We start from the raw sequence: 23,944 nt of genomic DNA, 5'->3' as shown, positions 1-23,944 counted from the left end.
GACAGAGTGAAGTTTGCATACAAATAGTCATATAAAAAGCTAGAAAGTAATAATAAAGTCTTGTAAATACCTGGTTAGAGTAATCCTCTAGCTTCTGAACCAAACTGTCCCACCTCTGAGTTAGTTCTTCTTGATCCTGATCAATTTTGCTGGATGCTTTGCCATTCCCAAGGATTTGGGCCACATCCTGACCTAGTTCATTTAGCTGGTCTAGCGTTTGTCGTTTCATACCCATGTCCTCTTTTAGAATCTGAGGTTAAAAGAAAAGATTAAAATATGACATCAAGTATTCTATCTCCTCTAAGCTTTAATTCCATGGCTAAGAGGCAAAGGGAGTTGAAAGGGTGCTGACAGGGTGAAAGATTTACTACCTGAGCCAGATGAACAGTTCTTCTGTGTAAAAAAAAAAAGCACTTATGGACACTATTTTTAAGGAGCACATCCTTGAAACATCTCCTAGAGGAACCAGCAGTATCTCTTCAATAACAGTTACAAATGAGGAGTTCAGGTACAAGCTGCTGCAATGAAATAAAAACCCACACCACAAAGCTGTACTTTGGAAAGCACAGCTGACTGGTGGGCTGCAGTAACACCCAAACCCTCTCAAAAATCTGAGATAGAATGGCTATGGAGTAAGTAGAACATTTTTTTTAATTCAAGTGCAAGAATCTGGTACGGCAAAATGTTGGCTGGGGCTTCTAATGTATCAGGCATTCACAGCTCCTACTAGGGTCAAACTAGTAATTTGCCACTCATCTAGTCCATGAGATTAGATGGGATAGAGCAGATGGGATATCAATACTCACTGCTAGTTTTCGAACATTCACACTCAGGTCCGTTTGATCTTTAAAGTTGCTCGTCTGGACCTTACTCAAAGCCTCTTCTTTCTCAGTTAACCAAGCTTTCAATAAGCACTGCAGATCATAAGAAAAATAGCACAAGAAAACACCAAGACTGTCAAACAGCTATTGACAATTGCTTCTTTAAAACCTTTGCATTCAAAGCACCATTCTGCAGCCTTTGCATGCTGGAATTTCAGTTGACTTTAACATAGATAGTACACAAAAGAGGACAAAAATATCAGATTAGGGAAGCAAGTAAATACTTCAAGCAAAACAATTACAATAAAACCATTTCTCAATATATCAGAGCACACCTCCCCTCAAATTACTTATATAGCAAACAGATATCCACCAAAAAGCTAATGTAGGACTTATAAACCATATTAGAATATATCAAAATGTCATGTATGTGTTCTTTTGTTTTCCACCCTTCCTCCTCTATGATTGAAACACAGTTGTTACAAACATTTTCTCACAAAAGTGACACCACTGGTAATTCTTATTTCTTTTAGTCTGGGCAGTTGATCAAAGACTCAGATACCAATTAGTCACCTCCCTGATTATGGTACCCTACTTTCAATTGCAAAATAACTTCAGAAAATCCTATTTTATTAATTACTGGAAGCTGGAGTGGTCTGCTCTGAATAGTTCTAACTCAAGGACCTTTAATTTTTTTTTTTTTTTTTTTTTCCCCCTAGGAAACCTGTCCTGGGTCTCACTTCTCTTCAATCACACAGCACTCCTGTAATAACAGCAGCAATAACTGGCATCAAGTACCAGGAAGGATTTTGTGTATTATAGAATATTTTCCCACATAATGCTGCTGCTGGACAGAAATCTCCATGGACTAGAATGGCCATCTCTATCAATATCAGTTGCCCAGCCATTGGTACACTGCTGCTCCTCTCTGTTAAAAACAAAACACACAGCAAGACAGGCCATTTTGTTCTTTGAACAACACACTTTACAACAGCCACTAGGTTCCCCATTCTAGCTATATATTTTTGGCATTGTCCCAGAATTTAACACAGCAACTTTGGGCCACAGGGCTAAGGCAGTTTCCATTTCCAATGTAAACCAATATGCAAAATCTACAGACAGAAAATATTATGGTGGTTGAAATGCCATGAGGATGTGAGAAAAAAAAATTACCACACACACTCTCTGGAAAAATCATGCTGGCATCCCAGCCAACATATTTTATGCATAAGAGGAGCTCAAAAACCCTTCATGCGTTCAGTTAATTTCTGCTAAATCAGCAGTCAAAGATAACTCTCCCTAGAAAACTGAAACATAATTACCACAGTGCTAAGAAGTCTCTGGCACTGATTGAGGAATTTGCTTCCTGAGTGGTAAGGATTGTGTTGACTTGAAAATGTGGTTTACAAAAGCTTTCTAGGGAGCCACAAAAAGGCTGATGCATCACTGTTGCTCATCTCTTCATGTGGTAGGGCAAAACAGAAAACTCTTGTAACAAAGTGTTTTAGTTACTTTTGTGTTACCAAAGTGTTTGCATTCAATTTTAGTAGTTTCAGACTGTTATTTTTGTAAGTCACTTCATCATTCTTGCGGATTTGTAATTCAAACCTATTAGTAATAAATGCATTGTTCAGGTGAACAATGAGTACAAAAAGATTCAACCACCTAAAACAAAATTCCATTTCCTCTTTGATATCTGACATTCTACATTAAGCACACTGCTTCACTTTTACAGATCAACATGGCTACACACAAATTTAAACAAGCTGAGTTCAAATGTTCAACTCCAACAGAATATACCACTTTTCACAGTATGGTCCCGAAAAAAATGTAAGGGTAGAAGAGCACAAAAACACATTGACATGATGACAGAGTCATCAAAACTAAGAGCACGTGAAGTCCATACCTCAAACACACACAGCAAGGATTTTGGGAGAATCCTTATTTCTTGAATTTGAGTTACCATGCTCAAGAGTTACCAGAAAACATTAGCACACAGTTTTCTGGATACACATACAAGTGACAAAGCATTATTTTAAAGAAACACAGATAAACAGATACTTGGCATGGGATAAACCAGAATCTTAACCTTGGGTCTATATTAACAGCAAGGTCATATGAGCTACAAATTCAGCATATCAATATATTACAAACAGATACAGGGGGGTAAGGGAGAAACACACATGTACCCCCAAAGAATGCAGACAAAACATCCTTGTCAAAGAAACCAGGCTGCAGCTGATACCAGTAGCTATATCAGCATTGTTCTACTTCTTTCAAATGTCTAAACAATCTGATTACTGCCTTGTTTAAACAACAGCTTACAGTGATAAATATCATCATTTAAGAAAAAAAAAACAACTTAAGTAAAACCTTCAAAGAAAAAAACAAAATATTTTAGGCTGAAAATGAAACAAGCTCTAGTTTTAGGCACAAGTAGTTGTGTTACCAAATTCTTTATGCCATCATTGACTTGTGTTTGAGCAGTATTTTATATGTAAAACACACTATATCAAAGCAAGAAAACACTAGTATTGCACAACTATGTATATGTGTTCATGCTGGAAGCACATATCCATTAAATAGGAAAATTTCTGTGATTATAAAACTACCAGATAGGAAAATGACAATGAATTTTCCAAGTATCACAGATATCCCCACTTCTTGACCATTTTACAAGATACTTTGAAAATCATTTTATAAGGAGTTATAAACTTCTATTCTTAAACTTTGGAAAAATACTTCTCTTGCACTTCAGAGCTACTCCTGTCCTCAAAAAACACTGGGAGCCCAAACAATAACAAAATCTAGGCTTTCAAGGTTTCTCTGCCAAGAGTTGCTCAACCCTAGTCAGTGTTTTCACTCTTGGGGGTTTTTTGGGTTTTTTTTTCCCCCTTCTGCAAATCGACCAGTCACTCTGAGAAACTCAACAGCTACTCACCTGTTCTTCCAGCAGCTCCTGCCACAAAACCTGAATTTCTTGCAGCCTGACCCGCCGATCCTCAGTCCAACGACAAACTGCTGTCCACCGCTCACCAAGCCTCTACAAAAGCACAAAACACTCAGGAACAATCATGGACCTCACAAAGAAACTACAAAAACAGATACTCAAAAGTGTGATTTCTACTTCACATTAACTTCTTTCTATATTATATCTACTTCCCTGTCCATTACTGATATGGCTGTATTGCACAGAGCTGGAGATTAACACTTTCAAAAACATTCACATGTGGCCTTAACTCTGGTTTTGCTCAAGTCTCGAGCTATTTGATTTAAAAAGGAATTAACAAAGTAGCATGAATTACGTTTGAAAAAATTCCATCTCGTGTACTCACTGTACTTCAGGTTACAGTCCTAAGTGTCAGAAATAGTTCATACTACACTGCCTAGATAAATTGTGCTCATGTCTTCAAGAATTTCTGCTATCAGATTTTACCTTTAAGGAAAATAACTTACATGAAACCTTCCCATTCATGCATCTTCCCATTCAATGAAACTGCTGAAAGGATACACTATCAAATTACCTAAGTCATTAGGAATGCAAACAGCTTGACTAATCATGAATTGAGCTTCAAAGTCAGCAAAGCACTTCCGCAGGTTTTAGCTTGAGCTGATTTAATAATTCTTTAAGTTATTATTGCTCCTAAAGAAAACGTTATTTTAAATTACTTTCTATGATAAATTGTCTTTAAACACAAAAATGTTGATTAAAAATTACATGAAAATGTTTCAAGTGTCTAACACTACAGCTAAAAAAAAGAAGGCTCTAAGCTTTTACCTGTAATTGTTCCTCCAGAATAGCTGTTGCACTTTCCCCACTGCTTTCATCAACAATGACCACCATGTGTGTTAGGGAGTTGACCTTCACCTGTTCTGCCTCTAGGTCACTCTGCAGGCTCTACAAGAACAAATCAGAGGTTACCAACTTCAAATGCATTTGCTAATCTGCTGTAAGTGACTATCACAGCTGCTGTGTCAAAGGAACTTTAGTATTTCAGATCCAGCAGCTAAGCACAGATTTTACCACTGGGAATCACTGCACAGCGTAAAAATTGTAAGCAAAAGACTGCTAGAAATGAACCCAAAACCCATTCTGTTAAAATGCTGTAAAAGAGTAAGTTGGATGCCCCACACGTGACTAGGAGAATCACATGACAATTGCATTGACTTTCCATATGTCTGATGTTATATGTAGGAGAGCTTAAGTGTTTCTACACTGCTGCTTTTGTTAAAAAGCAGGCAACAAAGAGCATTGCCAAACAGAAATCATTAAGAGCACTCATTTTTCAAGTGTTGACGATATAATTTCAAAAGTATCAACAGTGAATAACTGACCATGATGCTCCTAAAAAAAGTACCATTCTGATAAGTTTAAAACAATCTGTAGATTATTCAGACAACTTCTAAAAGAACAGATTCAACGGTTGAAGCCTACTACAAAATATCTCTGAAGATCAACACACTTTTGCAGTACTGTAAATGGCACTTTTTATCCCAGCATATCCTAATCTACTCTATGAAACACAGGCCTCAAACTCCCCAGACTTTGAAAACAAAGGAAAGAATACAAATGTGGGACAGGAAACTACACAGACTAAAAATACTCCAGTGTTCTTGATCTGTGAGGTATGTCCCATGCTGAGGAGAAGGTCAAACCTCAGCACTGAGAATGAAAACTAAAGCTGCACCACGACAAATATCAAAAGGATATCTTTCTCCTTTACAAAAAAAAACATTTCAGGATAGAAAGGCTGGATTTGCATCCAAAAACACAATTGAGAGAAAATCTACTTCTAAAATATTGCACACATGAGAAAGCAGTGTCTAAGCACTCCCTTAGGATGTGATCCCTGTAAAAGCAGAGACTGGAATTGGTGACTTGGAAAGCCCTGATCACTTTAACTCCGCATTATTTTAATATGCAAGTCTCAAGTAGGCTTTAACAATGCCTGGCAGTCATTAAGGGCAAGTCTGTCCACAGTACCTTTCATCCTGTTCCTCACACCAACAGTTTACCAGGAGGGGCCTTATTCTCTGCACAAAGTCAGGGTGAAACTTTTGCCTAAATGTTTAATTTCCTGTATGAAGCAAATACAATAGTTCCTGCTAGTCAGCAGTGCTCAAGTCTTAATTTAAGGCTTCTGATTCCTTTCTACAGCATCATTATCCTTTTCCAAACCCCAAATGTGGTCATGTATATGACTTCTGTTACAATCAAGTTGCTCAGTCAAGGAATCCACCAACATACACATCTTCTAAATACTTCTCCTATACATATTACATAAGAGGCAAAAGGTTTACCTTATGTTCTTCCAGCTGTTTTTGAAGTGACTCCAAATCATCTGCCAGGAGCTGAGATTCCATCTTCTGGATGCGCTCTTCCGTGACTGTCAGCCAGTCAGACAGCTGCTGCAACTGCTGCTTCTGGAGCTCCATCAGCATGTCGTGCAGGCTGCAGGGGGAAGCACAGAGTTATTTCAGACACAGCTTTCCCAAGGAAAGGAACTAAATTCTAGTTCATATAGGAAAGAAGCAAGGCCATACATAAAACTGTTACCTATCACCCAATAAAATGTTCACCATTAAGCTAAGGAACACAGATAAGTATCCTTGTTTCTTTCTCAATAATAAATGTTCATGAATAATGCAATTTATAAGAGGGATGGTTTCTTACAATGGGGGTTTGCTGCTAATAAAGCCACTGCTGAAAGTCACAACAAAATGCAGTTTCTCCCTTGATGTGCAGCTCTTACCCTTGGTAACCCATATATAGGAAAAAATTATTCTAAAAGCTTTTCAGTTATGTAAATACCCATAGATATCTACATCCACTGTATGCTTTATTGAGAAACTTAAATGTGTTTCTAATATTATTTCAGTAGTTTATGCAACCACAGCATTCAAATACCATCTATTTATACATCAGTTACACACATTCCTTTAGTTTCACCTTAGAAAGTATGAAGGTGGATTTTGTGTCAAACTGAAACGTTAATTCTATAAAAGTCTTACAAATGCTCTCCAAACCACAGCAAACACCAGAGGCCAGTTCTGAACTTCTAGAAGAGGTTATGTGCCATGAACTCACCGGGACTGCCTGTCCATGCTCTCCACTCTGAGTTCCTCCCAGCGGGAGTTCAGCAGCAGCATCTGCTCCTGGATCTCAAACTCTTCTTCAGGTGACAGATTTCCCTGGGCCACCAGTTGGTTTCCAGCCTGAAGAACATTGCCCACACTGCTCTGGTGTGCAGTCAGTTCCATCATAAAAGCCTGGAAATGGTACAAGCAGACACATTACTGAGGTCCTATCAGAGTTTATAACTTGGTAAATATCCTAAAAAACTATCATGTTTGAAACAGCACTGTAGAAGGAGCTGGCACCATTCAAATGCATGAGGATGGCAGACCTGTTCCTTTCCTTGATACAAGACTTTCCATGTGATACAAAAGTTCTAAATCCACTAAAACAGGAAAAAAAAAAAAAACTAAAAACTTGACCACCTCAATGAAAGATCTTTTCAAGAGAAGAGCGCCTTCAAACAAACACACCAAGAATATGTAACAAGAATTTACCTATGGCAAACAAAACATAAGATAATATCTGAAATGTACTGTAGGAAAGCAGTAAGAACCCTATGAGTTAGCAACATATATTTACTGTAAATCCAGAACACCTTTTCCTTTGCTTCATGGCTTTAAAATTGTAGCACGAGGAAAAGAAAACTTCTCCCGGTGATCAGCATTCAAACTCCACATGGGAGAAAACTAAAACATCTAACACGACAACCTTCTAGCAACATTAGGACATTCATTCAGATTTAAAACAACGTCAAACCAAAATTTGGATAACAGAATAATTTGAAAGCATCAACACATGTTTCTGAAACAAGCTATCCTAACCATCACAGGAAGACCACTGAAAAAACTGACATGATTATCATTTTCAGCACTATCCTTATTTAACAGCAAGTGGCATAAGGCTGACCAGGCTTTTTAGTAATTGGCAGCAGGGAGGTATGGCTCAATCTGGATCAGGCTGCCTTTGTATTATACACACCAGCAAACCAGCCACTAAAGGCTGATTTTAAAAATTACATTAAGGTTTCAAAGCATGCTTCACTCTAGGTTCTTCTAAAAAGAAGAATTTTACCTTTAATAAAGGCTAGGAAATTGAAGTTCTGCAGCTTATTTACATGCACAAAAAAAAAAAGCCAATGCACAACAAAAGAATTTATAAGAAAAGCTTACTTCATGCGTGGAAAATTGTTCTTTGACTTCCTCAACATCACCAGATATTTCCTCCTGTTCCCGAAATGCATCCTCAGCTGACAGCAACCATGTAAGAACTTCTTCCAGAGCAACTTGGTAGCTATCCAAGTCCATATCCACCTCTGTCACTGTGCTGGGAGTCTCTGCTCTAGAACTGTCCTGGTCTTCTTCAAGTGCTACAGTCTAGGCAGCCAAGAAGAAAAAGCGATGTCTTAGAAGTGCACAGAAGATGCCCTCCCAAATGGCATTAAAAACAGAACAACTAAGATAGCTTTCAATTTTTCATAAAATGTTAAAAATAATTGTTAAGATACATTTTAATGAGAAAGACCAAATTTACTACATTAAAATGCAAGTTCATTAGTAAGAACCTGGATAGAAAATACAAATTTAATCTTGCTCTGACAACAGTGAATCTCAAAACCAACCAAAAACCTCCACTACCACTAACCATCACAAGTTTCATGGCAAGTTTAGTCAAAGTTTCTGGACCACCCTCTTCAGCTGATCAAGATGTATGAAACAGAGAAACAAAAAACTGCAAAAAAATAGCATAACACAAATGGAACTTTATACTGCAATGCACAAGATTTTGTACATATTTCAGAAAAGAAAAAGGAAGACAGAAAGACTGAAGTTAATCACAAATAAGCTGCTATGATTTTTCATCTTTTCCCAGTTGTGCTGCCCAGGAGAGAAAGACTGTTCCAGAAAAAAATGGCAAACATGAAGATCAGCTAAAATTACAACTCAAGAAAAGAAAGGCTGGCTTTGATGACAAACACACCTGCTGCACACTGAATTCTCCATCCTCACATTCCTGCTTGTATCTCCTTGGAAGGGTTTCCACCTCCCGAATGTCTTCCATTGTGACTTGCTTAGGAAGGACCTCAAACAAAGAAGTTAAATACATAATAATGGACTTTTTGTCTGGAAGCTGTACAGCAACATCTGCATCAAAAAGATAAAACATGGGGAAAAATAAATGAAGACAATTTTTTAAATCATTATGTAGAACACAGGTAACAATTCATATTTTCTCCTGTTAAATAACCTTTCATAAGCTTTTGACTTAGAGACCATATTTGACACACATTAAAAGTAGAATGAAGGAGAGGAAAAAAATTTAAAAAAAAAAATTGGAAGTGAATTCACATTAAAAGTATATTTTTGAAGTAAGAACCCAGACATGAAGCTGCTAAGGAATAAAATCCGTTTGGGGAATGTGTTCTGAAGCATCTCCCAAGCAGAAACATAGCTCAAGGACAGTAACTGACAAACATTTCCACTTAGGCTCTATTCCCCTTCCCATTGTTACTCAGGCAATTTTCTCATTTTCCACAGTGGAAAGAGTTTCACTGAGCCAGGTTCACTTCTCGTGGGTTTTGAACAGTACCCATTCAGTTAATACTTTTTGTTTTTTTCCCATAAGAAGGTGGTACTTGAAGTTTGAGGGCTTGTCTTACAGAATGAATCTTTGGAGGCACACTTCAGAGCAGAGCAACAGTTCAGTATCTTAAAAAGGAGCCCTAAAGGCTTCCTGGCAAACGTTCCTGGGCAGCTACTGCTACTCAGTGTGTACGCAAAGAACAATAAATTATGAGCTCTTAAACCAGCCCATTCTACAGAATGCACTACTGCATCTGAAAAGCACATGCCCTTGTAGCACAATTTCTACCTAATAGGAAACAAAGCCAGCCTACCAACTTCACCTTCCTTATACAGTCTCTGGATGGAAAGTCAACCCAAACCTCAATATTCAAAATGCCAAAGCCTACATACGTACATCCATACCCTTACCCTAACAAATCGCATGTTTAAAACCAAATTTAAAGGTTTGAAATTAAATAGCACTGCACAAAGCTGATAGAATTGTTATCCATACTTAGTACCAATAGAAGAAATTTATTTTTCAGAGAGCTCAAAAAAACACTTTGTGTCAAGTAAAATAACTGTATCCCACCTTCAGGATCCAACAGTTTCTCTATTCCTAAGTGGTTCTTGGCTATATTGAAAGCATTTTCCAGTCTCTCAACCGGGGACATCTTTGTAACTTTATCCCAGCTGAACAGCTCAGGTCTAGAAGTGAAAGCAAAACAAGGATGAAAGCAAACTTTATCCATAAGCAAATTCCATATCATGCAGAATATCAAGTTATGCATATGATAGTAGATACCTAAATAATATATTTATACACATATATATCAAATACCAACAGAAGTGCATATACACATATGCAAAAAAAAAAAAAAAAAGCAGCACAATTCTTACTTACTAGTGAGAATCTGACAATCACAGATTAACTGACTGCATGCCCACAGCAACATCCACTTTCCATTCTGTGTCCTAAACAAAGTCATTGACTGTAACAGGACATCAAATGCCACTAGCAAGAATATATAAGCTTTGTTTAAAATTTATCCCAGAACCAGTTTTCCTCAACTGTTTCTTTTACAGCACTATTGTTACTACACATTTTCTGCACCAGGCACTGCTGGGTAATCTGTTCCTGGAAAACCTCATGCCAAACTTGTGATGTGGCTCAGTGACCACCCCAGGCCATCACAGCCAGGAGAAACAGAGGTCTCCACCCCACGTGGTCACTCTTCACTATGTTCTTTTTCTCCCAATAACAAAGAACCTACAAGAAAACACCCCAACACAATTGCTCATGAGTCCCAGGGCAAATCAGGACAAGGAGTTGACCAATTTTCAGTGTCAGCAGTCTTCATCTAAGATCAGTGTTAACCCAAGGGCATCTCCAGTCCAGCTGTGCACCCAAAACACGCTGGTGGGTCTCAAGGGGAAAGAGCAGAGCACACAGCAGGAAGCAGAGGGCCCATTCCTAGCAGTACCTACACCTGTGGGGCATGAGCAGCCAAGAGCTGCAGCAGCACAGCTGCAGAGCCATTGAAACAACTTCCACTCTCCTGCAACAGTGGCTTCTCTTCTAAACACTGCTATTGATTCTGTACTTTATTGAACTTGGGGAAGAAGAGATGGGCTTGCCTTTCATTTTTTAATATTTGAGTCAGTTGTAAATTGACTTAAGAGTACCCTTTATCATCTGTCAAGTCATTAGGTTTGTGAAACAGGAAGTTCCTAAGCCAACAGAATCTAAGAAGCAAAAAGCCAGAAGAAAGCAGGGTGAGCTGGAAAAAAGGTATACATAGCTGCTCATGGAACACTGTAAATCCATGCAAAAGCAACAAGGATAACCACAGATTCATATATCTTTAGTAGACACTGACTTTGAAAACAAAGGCTTTAATAAATCATAATCTCACTCTAAGAGTGAGAAAAATCAAAACAAAAAGCAGAATTCGGTTCAAAGAGGAACTAAGCTAATGTTAGTAAATGAAAGAGACCAGTACAGTAAAATGCTAATAAAATGAGGTGTGAGGTAATAGGTTACTTACATGCTGTAGGGTTACAAAGTTATTAGATATTCTAGCCAAGAGGTAGTGCAACTAACAATTGTTGATAAGATACATAAAGAGAAAAGAATTATATTAAATCTCTCAATGGGAACCATGAAGATTCTCCTCTTTTAAGTGTCATATTAAACTAAGATAAAAAAAGCAGTTGAAAAATGCCCCTTAGATAGGGAAGCACTATTGTCTGGGTAAGTTAAATAGCTTTGTTGGCCTATCGCTTCTGCAACCTGCCCCAATCTCCTTGTTCCTTACAAGTGCTTTTAAAGTCTCTCCTTCAAAGTTGAAAAGAGAAACCCAGGCCAAGATTTCTTAAAAGCATGGGGAAAATGGTGCTTCTCTGACTAAAGGACTCATGTACAGGGACAACAAAGCTGAATTCTGGCATGCCAGCAGCTGCCAGGCTCCAAGGAATAGGGAATAAAAGGCTCAGACCCAGATTTTAGGAAGTCATAGGAAAGCACAGTTATTCAGACAAAGCTTTCAGCTGGGGCTTTTGCTGAAACTTAACAGGGCTCTGAAAAGGGCAAAGCTCACAGACTTAAGATCCTGCAAAGCCTAAGCACATAGTCATAACAAAAAGGACAACAAACAGCCTAAAACTAATTTTTCTGCTTCTCTCGGGTCACCTAGGTTTCATTTGTGTCTAAAGCTGGCATACTCTCCATCACAAAGCTTCACACATTCAGCAGCAGAGCATGGCCAGTACAGGCAGTTGTGCCGGTAGGAAAATCAGCACAACTGCTCACACCATGCAGGGGAGGGACTTAGTAATACTTGTGATAAATTCCAGCGAGATGTTTGGTAGTATTGCTCTGTCCTTGCATAGCAGTCATTCCAAACTTGCAGAAGCCCTCAGCGTGGTGCTGGCCTCCTTACACACCCATGCAGGCTGAACACAAGCCAGCCCTGGTCCACTAGGCACAGAGGTATGACAAGGCAGTCCTGTCCTGAAGCCAGCAAGCCTGTGACAGAGCCTACTGCAGCTACCACAGGCCAAGTGGGCACTTTAGAGCAGGCTCAAAGGGACCTATGTTCTGCAAACACTTTGCATCTGCTGGCTGTAAACATGAGTGTTTGTAAAGCATTTGCTGTGTCAAATACCTGGTGACCAGAAGATCTGGTTAAACTCTAGAAATTGTTATACCGTTTCCACATTAAAAAGGTTATTTATGGGTATGAACAGTCAGACTGCAAAGTAATGAGCTGACTTCATTTAAGAGACATTGGATTAGAATGGATTGCCCAGTAGATCTCAAAGAAGAGATTTTTATAAAGGAAAAAAAAAAGTAAGCAACTCTAATAGAAGCTGTAATGATTTATTTAAACTTCTGAAGTGTTCTGCAAAAATCAAAGAACACAAAAGATCTGTGCAAAGAAACTTTAATGCTATTCCTTATAAAGTATAATGAACAAACTAAAGGACACTCTACAGACACCTGAAGTGTCTGATATTCTACCCCACAGTTCTCCTGAAAGAACTGTATACATTGTCATTTGAGCAAGATATACTTAAAAACACCAGAAAAGCTACAGAGTCTCATTCCTTCATTTTGAAACTTCTGTATCTTCTTATTGAAGTTATATGGCAACCGCCAGAGGAAAAAAATGTATCTATTTGCAGAGGAAGGCAGGTAGAAGGAAGTTAGCTCAGGTGAAGGAGACTGTCAGCTCCCCCTTCCCCCACAGACTCTTTCAATATATTCACTGGAAAATGCATACCAAGTGGGATGCAAAACCACTCCAATTAGCAAGTGCTTGTGCATGTGCAGGAACTCAATGTTACACTTCTTCCTTGGCTCCAGCCTTTACAAGGCTCTGGCAATGTCCCACCATTGCTATTGTTACCACCAAAAAAGAAACACCTGGACAACGAATCACTGAAGAAACAAGCTAGAAGCTGTCAAATGGTCAAGCATGAGGATACAGGAAAAAAGCTGTTTACTTCACTAAGTCAAAGATAAGCCATTTGCCACTTACTTGTGCCTGTGAATCAGAGCATTAAAGGCAAGTCCATCAGCCCAGCTCGTGGTGAAGTTCAAAACGTTGACCTGACTGTAAGGTCTGGTGGACTGCCGAACCCAGCTCAGCAGTATCTTCTCACTGTTGGTCTGCTGCAAATCTGACATGATGTTCTTCATAACATCCTTCACCTGCAAGACAGCAACAACACCTTGCAAACTTACACCCCACTTTTCCTCATCACAAAAACAAATTACTTCACAAATTATGGAAGGGGCTTCCCCATGAAAAGCTATGAATCAAACCCCAATTCCTCACATGAAGTTTGGGAATAGCAGTCTTCAGGCCATCTTTGCCCTCTACTGATTACAAGAGCCAGTGATGCTTCATGTAACAATGACACATTACCTTTTACATTATGATCCTTTCACTCTCCTTGGTGCTGTCTGCTCTAAGCATAGGGAATAATACTGTTCACTGCCTTGTGCTATGGTTCCACCAATAAAACTCCAAAAATACAGCTTGTATAGGTTTTCTGCAAGAAGAGGGTATCTGCTCATCCAACAAAAGTAGTTTGTTGTTTGGCTACTAGCTATACACATCTACCAAAGTCCCTCCAAGTTAATTCAATGATACTTGGATAAACCAGGAACAATTCAATCTATGAGACTAACAAACCTACAAAGCAGCTATAAGATGCAAGACAAACACAGCTACCTAAAGAGTAAAACACTACCTGCCTCAAGCCCTGGAGGAAGGAACAAACACAATGCTTCAGCCCAAAAAGCCTGTCTGCAATTCACACCAGCAGGAACTAAACTGAGCAGCTGAGCACAACTGGGCACAAACGAGAACACGGCTCATGGGAGGCAGCCAATAGACTCTGAGCAGAAACCAAATACTGGCCTGCCTTTATTTACCAGCCCAAAATAGAAGCAGTATTTTCTGCCACCAAAAGCCTGGGAAGGTCTGCGAAAATCGCAGCAGAACAATGTACGTGATTCCTGGAAAGGAAGAGATCTCACAGCAGCCTCTCACCTGCCAGTGCAAGATAATACTCCAAAGCAGCCCCAGCGTCAGCTTGTGATTTCCATCAACGATGTCAGTTCCTCCAATATTCACCAGCTCCACCTGGAGAGGTTGAATCAACTCTCTATTAAATGCTGTTATCACAGCTCCAAGTCACAACCCCACCCCACATCCCTGGCTGTGCAGCCAAGTATTACCAAGTGCTCTGAAATAAAAAGCAGTTGAAGAGAAAAGCAGAGTTGATGAACTGTTCATCTGAATTTGTCATGGCAACTGTTTAAATAAATGTAATGTTAACTGCTAAAACTGTGTGACAAAAGATGGCACCAAAGAAGATATTCCATTTAGAAGAGTTTTATTCTTTCCTCTAAATATACAGGTGCATACCAACAGTCAAAACTGAACAACAGAAATGCAAGCATGAAGGATCTGATAGGAAAATAAAAGTTAAGCAACTCTGGTCTTCAGTTATTTTTATTTTTTTAATTTAATTGACAAATCAAAAAAGTTTACTTTTCTTACTTGGAATCATTCTGCTTAAAGGATGAGGTTCACAAGATCACTTGATCACTTACACCTAGGTTTGCTGATCCTTGCAATATATATTTAAACACTTTTATAAATTATTTCACAAGGTATGAATATTACATAGCCCACAAACTCTCAAACAACAGAACACTACTGCTTCTCAGTGGATGCCTTTTCCCTCCATCGTAACACACACACTTTCTAATGAAGCTAAGCAGTGGGCATAAATCAAGTACATGACCTTAACAACCTTCAGCTAACTAAGACCATCTGTTTACTTCCAGAAATCCAGATGCTGTCAGCTTAAGGAAGAAATAATTAATTATTGCAATTCAGTATTGTTTCATTTATTATTATTATAAAATAAATAAATTTCAAACTGAAAAACTCATTATTTATCCTTTAAAAAGCTAATATTTACAGTTACTCAAAGAACAAAAACAACCCACTGCCAGCTTTGTCTGCTTCCAAGAAATATGACACTAGTCCACCAACACAGAGGGGAAATTGCAGTATAATACAGCATGTTGGTATCACTCTTCAATCAGCACTTCATATAATATGCCCATGCTTTCTTGTATTTGATATATTTTATCACCAAAATGTTCATATTATGTTATTTTAGTGACCTGACATTCACAAATAGAAATTCTAAGTAGAGAGAGCACACTTATCAGGAATTGTTTGTCAAAAAACTAGAAAACTAAAAAAAATAAAACCACTTTAGTATAGCACTACTGTCTTCCAGGAAGTAAAAACTAATATTAAACCAAACAAATATTGTTATTTGTCTTCAAGGAGGATTTGATTTTTTTTTTTTTTTTTTGCTTGTTTGTTCTTTTGATCAGTTACCAAAACAGCAAATTAGAAACACTATACATTTAACACAGAGATGACAGAAATCAATGAAAAGACCCTCCTGGAAATGGAGAACAGGACAGAACCAAGAAACCTGCCATCCCATTACAGATTTCTGCACAAATTACACAGCATTGCTGGAAAGTATCTTTTGTCCTGCTGTGCTCATCAGCTATGCAATAGTAAAGCTTCAAGGCACCTTTTTCTTGGGAGCTGCACACATCTCAACAAAGCACAGTCTTGTCATTAGTGGTTTAATATCATTATTAAGTTTGCATTTTAAGATCTCATGAAATTGCTGGACACAAATTCTACATAATGTAAGAAAATACGAACAGTTTACCCATTTCAATGAGGTCTCATTTTAGGTACAAAAAGTCTTCATTCTCTGCATTCTGAACTCATTTACATAAAAAAATAAACTAAACAGTCTCTCAAAAAGTTGTGGAAAAACATGCTCACATTATTCTGATGCAAGACTTGCAGTACTCGGTTGACATTATTTAAGGCATGTACTCGTGTGGAACCTCGTTCTTTAGGCTGAAAATAAAAAGTTACAGTCTGTTCAGTATCAGAATTAATGGACATACCAAACAAAATTAGAGAAAAATTCTCCAGATTTTAACTTTTTTTTTTCTTTTAGTAGTAGTAAGAAAAACCAAACAAGATCACCCACAAGAATTTCAAAATGAAAACTGGACAGAAGAATATTCCCTAATTCAAGGCATGGGGCAGATCTTGGATTCAAAATGTGTTTTAGCTCACCTTCAATAAGCTCAAAATTTTTATTCCCAGCATCTACAAAACTGGCAATGCAAAAGCAGAGGGAGAGTTCCTGGGGAAAATCTGAGGTTTTTGAAGATTTGCCAGAGTACTTGAAATTTTCTGGCTCCCAAGAGAGAACAAGCAACAATTTGTTTTTCTGGCACCAAAAGCCTGCTAAATCTTTGCATACTGGGAAGAAGTTATGCTTCCTGGCTTTCTCTTCCTCTTAAAATCAGGGCAAATAAAAAAAAAAAAAAAAAAATAACCAAAAACACAACTCCACAACCAGAAAAAAAAGACCCACCAAAAAAACATACAACTCTAGACAATACCTGCCACTCCATTTACTTTTAATCTCCGTAATTTAATTGCTGTGGCAGAAAGTGATCATACTGCGAGAGCATGGAGCTGAACTTGGAAAACAGTAATCAAGTTAGAAACAAACAAATCTCCTATTGTTTTCAGCATACTTCAAATCACACCACAAGTTATTAAAAGTACTAGTAAAACACATCTGTTTAAAAAACAAATGTGAAACTTTATATGACTGAAGGTTCCTCGTAAGGTCCATAAACAAATTTGAGACTAATTATGAATAGTGAAATCAAGACTTTAATCCAAGTAATGGTACAGGTTTTACCATATTTTATGAATCTTTCTGGAGAACCATTATTGTCAGCAGAGGAAGAGTTTTCAGCCACACACACTTCCCCATACACATTTTGAGCAGTTTTCAGCCTTTTCCTGTCTGTAGACAATTTTTTTTTCAATGGAGATGCAGATTTTTACCTACTAGCTGCTGTCTTTTTACTTTTTTTTCTTTAGGGGATCTTCCATGAGCTTACTAGAAGCCCACAGGAATCAGCTGAACAAAGGTCTGCCTGATCATCTAGGAACAGACCTTAAAAAGATCTCTCTTAAAAACACACGTTATGTGAACAACACCACTGGTCTTACATGCTTTGCTAGACAGTGCATAAACCCTCAAGAGAGGGTTACACAGTTAAGCTTCAGCCTGATCCTGTACCTCATGAGTGGAGTTCGTGAGAATTTCACTGGAACTGTAGAAAACAAGTTACAAGCAAAATAGGGTTTTAAATAAATAAATTAAATTTTTTTTAAATCACATGCCTCAGTTTGTACTTTGTTTATTCACTGGTTTGGGTTATTTTAATAAACAGAAATATGACTCAGATATATCTCTTACCAGAGGCTTCCCTGTCAGACCCTCCAAAAGGTCCAAAAGCTTCCTTCCATCTTTGAGATCTGTGAACATGTCTTTCACTGGGGCCTTCCCACTCTGCAGAACAAAAGGAGTAATAAAAACAATGTTTAAGCAAAACTTTCCTGAAAATAGATACAAAGGAAAAAGTATCTTTCAATTTATTCTTATTCAGCACTAAAAGTAGTAAATGAAAGCTAGGGGACTGCTACAGTGATCAAGAAGGAACCCTTCCCTTTCTAAGTGTTTTTTTCTTTCCTCCCTATCACTGTAGATCTGTGCATCAGCAGCCTTGTACTAAGGAACCGAATCAGTGCATCCTGGCTCAGATTAGGGTGGATGCGCCAACATGCAAAGATGGCAAAGAAAGAAAACTTGGCAAGTTTGGGGAAGAATGCAAGTTTGAGAAGGAATGCTTTGGTTTGGCTGCATCTAAAGGAAGAAGAAACTGAGGCTTTTCAGAAAGAAGCTACTGGGACAAGTTCTTTTTTTTTAAGATTTTAAAAAAAGGACAAAAAATGACTTGGAATTGAGCCCTGTGTAAGAAGATGCCACTGTTCTACAAAGACCACTAGATCAAAAAGGTATAATATTTATTGAAACAAATTAATCACTTTCTCTACCACAGAAAAAAAAAGCATAATGTGAAACCCAGAGATACTCTAAATCATAAATTTCTGATTTTTGCTTTCATTGGGAGTGGAGAGACTATACAAGAATTGTGGCAGATGAGAGTGGAATCATGCTAACCTTTTCTATGTTTCCTTTTTATCTTCTCTCTCCTTGGACCATAAGAAAGTAACTGAGGGACAGTCCTACAGGGCAGGGGGAAAAGACACAGCCAGCCAGAAACTAAGTGCACTTGTTTTGTAATATCCACCTGTTGGCTGCCAAGAAATCAATTAAACTACTGCTTCAAGTATCCCTTTCAAATTTGAGGAGAAGAAAAATATTTTCCAAGTACCACAAAAAGCTCCAATATTGCCTCTTCCTATCACCTTGACTTTTTAACATTGCTCTTCAGAAAGAAGGCTGTCAAAGACCTGCCTTACATTACATGAATTAGCTGGCATAGATCTCTCTCATCTTCACTTATCTCCTCCTGCCCTACAGCTGCTGGTAATTGTCCAATACTGGCTAACAAATCAGAGAGAACCGAAGAGCTCAATGAACCCTGTTTTTTGGCAAATGTCTGGTTTTCCCCAAAATTCATAAGTTTTATTTAGTTGTCTCATTTAGTTAGATTTGATACTACCAACAAAAAAAAAAGTCAGAGTTGAACAGCCACAAAGAAATATTTTAATTTCCTGTACAAAAACATAACAAAACATAACAATTTCAACCAGCTAAACAGTGCTTCCTCTCAGAGCATGTACTTTTCACAGATGATTCAGATGCTTCACAGCTGCATAGCTACTAACCAAGCTTTTAAAGCATGCTGTAGCCTACAATGGGACAACTGACTGGAGAGATTAGGGGAGACCAATGGCTGTAGTCTACCTGTCATATCCACATAGGCAAACTCAGGTGTGTGAACTGGACTAGTGAAAGGTGAGGTGGATTGAGAATTGTCTAAATGGCAAATCCCAGAGAGTCACTATCACTGACACAGGGTCTGGTTGAAGGCCTGTCACTTGTGGTACCCCCTAAGGTTTAATATTGGGCCCAGTCTTGTTTAACTTCATCAATGACTTGGATGGAGGGACAGATGCCTCCTCAGCAGGTTCATAAATGACACAAAGCTGGGAGGAGTGGCAGATAGCCCAGAGGGCCATGCAGCCACTCAGAGAGACCTCAACAGGCTGGAGAGATGGGCAAAGGGGAAGTTCAGAGTGTGAAATTCAACAAAGGCATGTGCAGGATCCTGAACCTGGGGTGGAATAATCTCATGCAGTGGTACAGGCTTGGACTGATGTGCTGGGCTGATCCATGAGCCAGCAGCATGTCCATATGGCTAAGGAGGCCAATAGTATCCTGGGGCCATTGGGAAGAACACTGTCAGGAAGTCAAGGGAGGTGATCCTTTCTCTCTACTCATCCCAGGTGAGGCCACATCTTACTAGGTGTGTGTGAGACTCACAAGTGTTGTGTCCAGCTCTGGGTTCCTCAGTACCAGAGAGATGTGGAGCCCCTGGAGTAGCTCCAGCAAAGGGTAACAAAAAGTTGATCAAGGGACTGGAGCATCTCTTACAAGGCAAGTCTCAGGGAAGCAGATCTGTTCAGCCTAGAGAAGAGACAACTGACACATGATCAGTGTCTGTAGGTGTCAAATCAACTGCACTTGCTTAGCATGGTGTCACCTGCAAACCTGCTGAGGGCATGCTCAAACCCATTGCATTGCATGATACTGAACCCTACAGATCACATTATGGACCCAAGGGACAGCACATATTTCTGATCTCCATTTGGACATGGAGAAGTTAACTGCAAATCTTTGGATGCAGCTCTCTAGGTAATTCCTCATTTATTTAACAGTCCATTCATCAAACCCCCTCATCTCCAATTTAGGGACAAATTGCAGGAGACACCATCAAGAGCCCTACAGAAGGAAAACCTTTATACAATTAATTATATACAATCAGAGCAGTATACACATATATAACACCAAAACTGAGACTGTTATAGCCATATATCCTCAATTAATTTGTTGCCTTAGGTCCAGAAGTCAAAAAGGATTCAGAACTACTAGAAAAGCAGAAAGATACCTCATTTAATACAGTGCAACAAGGATATTGAGAGGATATAGCCTTTCTTCTTTGCTTCCATCCCCTCACTTCATATGCATGAAAATCGGCTGAATGACTTCTTGCCTTCAGTCATTCATTTCAACAGGTCATGGTATGTTCAAGTCCTACACAATGCACCCTGCTGTGATGGTGGAAATAATTAAGATTTGCTTTCTCAGAGAGTGATTTTTACATTTTGCTGACCATCAGAGCACCATGTTTTGCTGTCACTTTTAAGAGTCAACAGGAGAACATTAAATTATTTCTGCAATCTAAGCTACTCATTCCTGGTTTTTCAAGTATCCATTATCCTCAAAACAGACAAGGCAATAAACAAAGCCTCTGTATTTAGTGAAGTCTAGTAAATGCTCTCTGAGGGAAAGAAGTCAGCTCCCAGGATATATTTTCCCACACACAAGGTGACTCAAGTTTCCTACGAAAGGGTTGCAACACCCACCCCACCAAGCCCATCACCCCTCCACAGAAGCACATCCAGCAGGAAAGCTGGAAACCTGCTTCTCCAGCTTCCCACGCCCACCTGAATCACATGCACACACCTGGTGGCAGCTGCCACCCAGGCAGCCTGATGTCCCAGCAGGGCACAAAGCCAGCCCTGACAGTCAGTTGATGTCCCAATGGAACAGAGATGGCACAGGCACTGCATCCTGCTCTGCTCACACTACTCCTCCCACTCATGCATTTTCCTCATACCTAAATGGACACTTCTGCATAGGATCTGCTATGTGAACAATAAGGTCTGCAGTCAGAAATTTCACTGCTCTGCCCTCCAGTGCAGCTGGATACTGGACTGCTTTCTTGGGATGCAGTTTGACAGCAACCCACTGTGCTTCAGGAAGTCTTCTACTTTCTTTGTGCAAACAGAACAGCTACAGATCCCAGCTTCTGACTGCCACATGACTCATGAAGTTTATCAAACACAGAAGGGTGTAGAAAAATAATTTCTTTAAATGGCAGCCCCAAGTGATAGTCCCATACCTTTATTTCCCGAGAGATGACAAGGAAAAGCTCTGGGGCAATGCTGACAAAGCAGCTATGCATGTCCTCCTGTGCCAGGCCAGGCTGCTGCCATCTCTGTGATAAAAAGAGCTCCATCACCCCACAAGCAGTGCCCACCACCAAGCCTGCTGGGCCAGGCTGCTGTGGCAGTGCAAGGGCCATCTGGGAGCTGCAATACATGGCCTCTAAAGCTGGACCTGTACCTCTAGTCCAGGGGCCAGGAGCACACTTAAACCCTGGCTCTGACTACCACGAGGGCACCTGTTCCAGGCAGACTGCACTGGGGTGAAGCAGACAGCCCTGAGACCAGCTACATGCTAGGGCAGGCTGGTGTGCTGCTGCAAGAGCCTGGGCTCTGGGGAGGAACAAAGATAAGGCACAGGGCTCTGCAGCTTTCCTCCTTCACCAAACCCACCCACATCCACACTGCTCACTCCTAACACCCCCAAAATAATCTGGCCTTCTGAAAAATAAAGCCTGTACCCACAGATACACACAAATAAAGACACAATCTGCAGTGTGCAAAAAACACATGTATTTCTCTCTCTTATAGAGTCTCGTCTGGCATACAGTACGCTAAGGCAATCTAAATTTCTCTTTTTTAGAACTGACATTTTAGTCACTTTCTGAATACTTAAAGACTACACCAGCACAAAGTAGTTCAGCCCTGGCCAGCATCCTGTAAGGAGAAGCAGTCCATCACTGAGCATAATGGATAGAGAAATTTAAGTATTTGTCTTAAAGAAAGAGTGACAGTGACAAACCATATCGAGCCCTTCACAAGGGCAAATGGCTAGTCACAGTTGTGTTGGTAAGCACTTAGAGCAGTGTATATTGTGCTAAGCACTGTACAAATACAAGGCAGCTAATGGGTCCTTTCTCAAAGAAAAAATAGTCTGGTTCACACCACGAAGAGAGTATAAAGGACAGGCAGGGACACACTTCGTACCAGAGAAGATCTGTGCCAGTTCAGAGTGTAAAGCATACACATCCCCCTCACTGAACACTTTTATCAGTTAACAGAAGGTACTTTTCCTCAGCTTTGCTTATGTTCGCCACAAGAGCAGGAAAAACAAACCAAAATATCCTGGCAGAAATCTCTTTCCCTCAGCCTCTTCAAGAAGGCTTTGCCAACAGAGCTTTACACACAGTTACTGTAATAGACACAAGGGCTTGATAAAACAGACAAAAAAACGTAATTAACAGACTTGGAAAGAGGCAGTGTTGGTTCCCTGGTGCTTTAAATTAGCACAGACAGCAGGAAATGAGTTGATTCACTTAACAGGGCTGGTGTAAGGGAAAGAGGAAGAGGAAAAAGGAAAGGGGAAAGGCAAAGCAAGAGAAAGGAAAGTAAAAAAGTAAAAGCTAGACACTACACACGAGCTGAGGACTAGACTTGCTTGTGTTCTCATGAACTTTACATGGTGATAACATTTGTTATGCACCACCAGGCACATACACAAGGATCAGAACCAGATCCGATCCATCATGTTACATTTATTCCAACAAATATTTTTGTGCCAGCCTTTGTGTGAACACAAGTAAGGAAGGGAAGAGACAAAGAACTTTTGCTACTTATCCACAGCAGAAACCACTTTTTCTGTTGATTTACCTCATGAAGAAGCAGCAGTTTATTAATGGTCTGTGAGCTGGAGAGCAGATGCTACCATACATGCACAAGACCAGGCAGCTCAGGCATCAGTTTTGCACTTGCCAGCAAGATACCAACACTATTTGGGAAGGAGATACCACACACTGTGATCTCACACACCCCTTTGGCCATCTTTTGGGTCCCTCTACCTGGATCAGGTTTAAGTGGGTGACTCACACTTCCTTGTGTGCATCTAGAATTACTCACAACGAAGGGTCATCCAGGCCAGCCAACATGACTGTGCAGAAATCATTCCTTCTCTTTGCCAGAAAGCATTCCCAGGAAATGGATGAAGATATAAACAAAATCAGGATCAGATGTTTTTAAGTCATCCAATGCTGCTGACAGTCAAAAGCCCAGCTATCAACACTTACAGTTTGTTCTACTAAAGCCACCATAGCTACAAGACAGTGATCAGTCTTGATTATGTTCTACAGTAGAACATCCTTAACTGTCCCTTTATTACCAATGGGGAACTGTATCAAACTGAGCCAAATTAGAGAGAAAAAGGGAGTCTTAAATTCTCAGTATGACAAAACCTCCTTTTTTTCAAACACCAGCTATTATTTATCATTTTATCATGACTATTTATGTTCTTTATTCTTGAAGATGAAGTTATATGCAAAGGTAATCATTAAAGAAGTTTAAATGTTTACCTAGTTG

The 23,944-nt window shown here is 39.4% G+C and overlaps 1 protein-coding gene across 4 annotated transcripts in view; it reads right to left on the bottom strand.

Annotated features, from left to right (window-relative positions):
* Nucleotides 1-23,944, bottom strand: part of UTRN (utrophin) — a 329,881-nt gene that overhangs the window by 241,265 nt on the left and 64,672 nt on the right. For all 4 annotated transcript variants that reach the window (XM_056488825.1, XM_056488823.1, XM_056488826.1 and 1 more), the window contains 13 exons: nucleotides 17,874-17,966; nucleotides 16,364-16,441; nucleotides 14,525-14,617; nucleotides 13,505-13,677; nucleotides 10,054-10,169; nucleotides 8,878-9,041; nucleotides 8,070-8,273; nucleotides 6,910-7,091; nucleotides 6,123-6,273; nucleotides 4,600-4,719; nucleotides 3,763-3,864; nucleotides 807-914; nucleotides 71-250 (listed from right to left, as the gene is read on the bottom strand). In XM_056488825.1, the coding sequence (XP_056344800.1) occupies nucleotides 71-250; nucleotides 807-914; nucleotides 3,763-3,864; nucleotides 4,600-4,719; nucleotides 6,123-6,273; nucleotides 6,910-7,091; nucleotides 8,070-8,273; nucleotides 8,878-9,041; nucleotides 10,054-10,169; nucleotides 13,505-13,677; nucleotides 14,525-14,617; nucleotides 16,364-16,441; nucleotides 17,874-17,966 (1,764 nt within the window). The remainder of the gene's footprint in view (nucleotides 1-70; nucleotides 251-806; nucleotides 915-3,762; nucleotides 3,865-4,599; nucleotides 4,720-6,122; nucleotides 6,274-6,909; nucleotides 7,092-8,069; nucleotides 8,274-8,877; nucleotides 9,042-10,053; nucleotides 10,170-13,504; nucleotides 13,678-14,524; nucleotides 14,618-16,363; nucleotides 16,442-17,873; nucleotides 17,967-23,944) is intronic.

Source organism: Oenanthe melanoleuca, chromosome 3 (genome assembly GCF_029582105.1).
Source record: "Oenanthe melanoleuca isolate GR-GAL-2019-014 chromosome 3, OMel1.0, whole genome shotgun sequence".
In the NCBI taxonomy this organism is placed as follows: domain Eukaryota; kingdom Metazoa; phylum Chordata; class Aves; order Passeriformes; family Muscicapidae; genus Oenanthe; species Oenanthe melanoleuca.
Note: the sequence above shows the minus strand (reverse complement) of the source record. Positions and strands in the feature narration are given on the sequence as shown.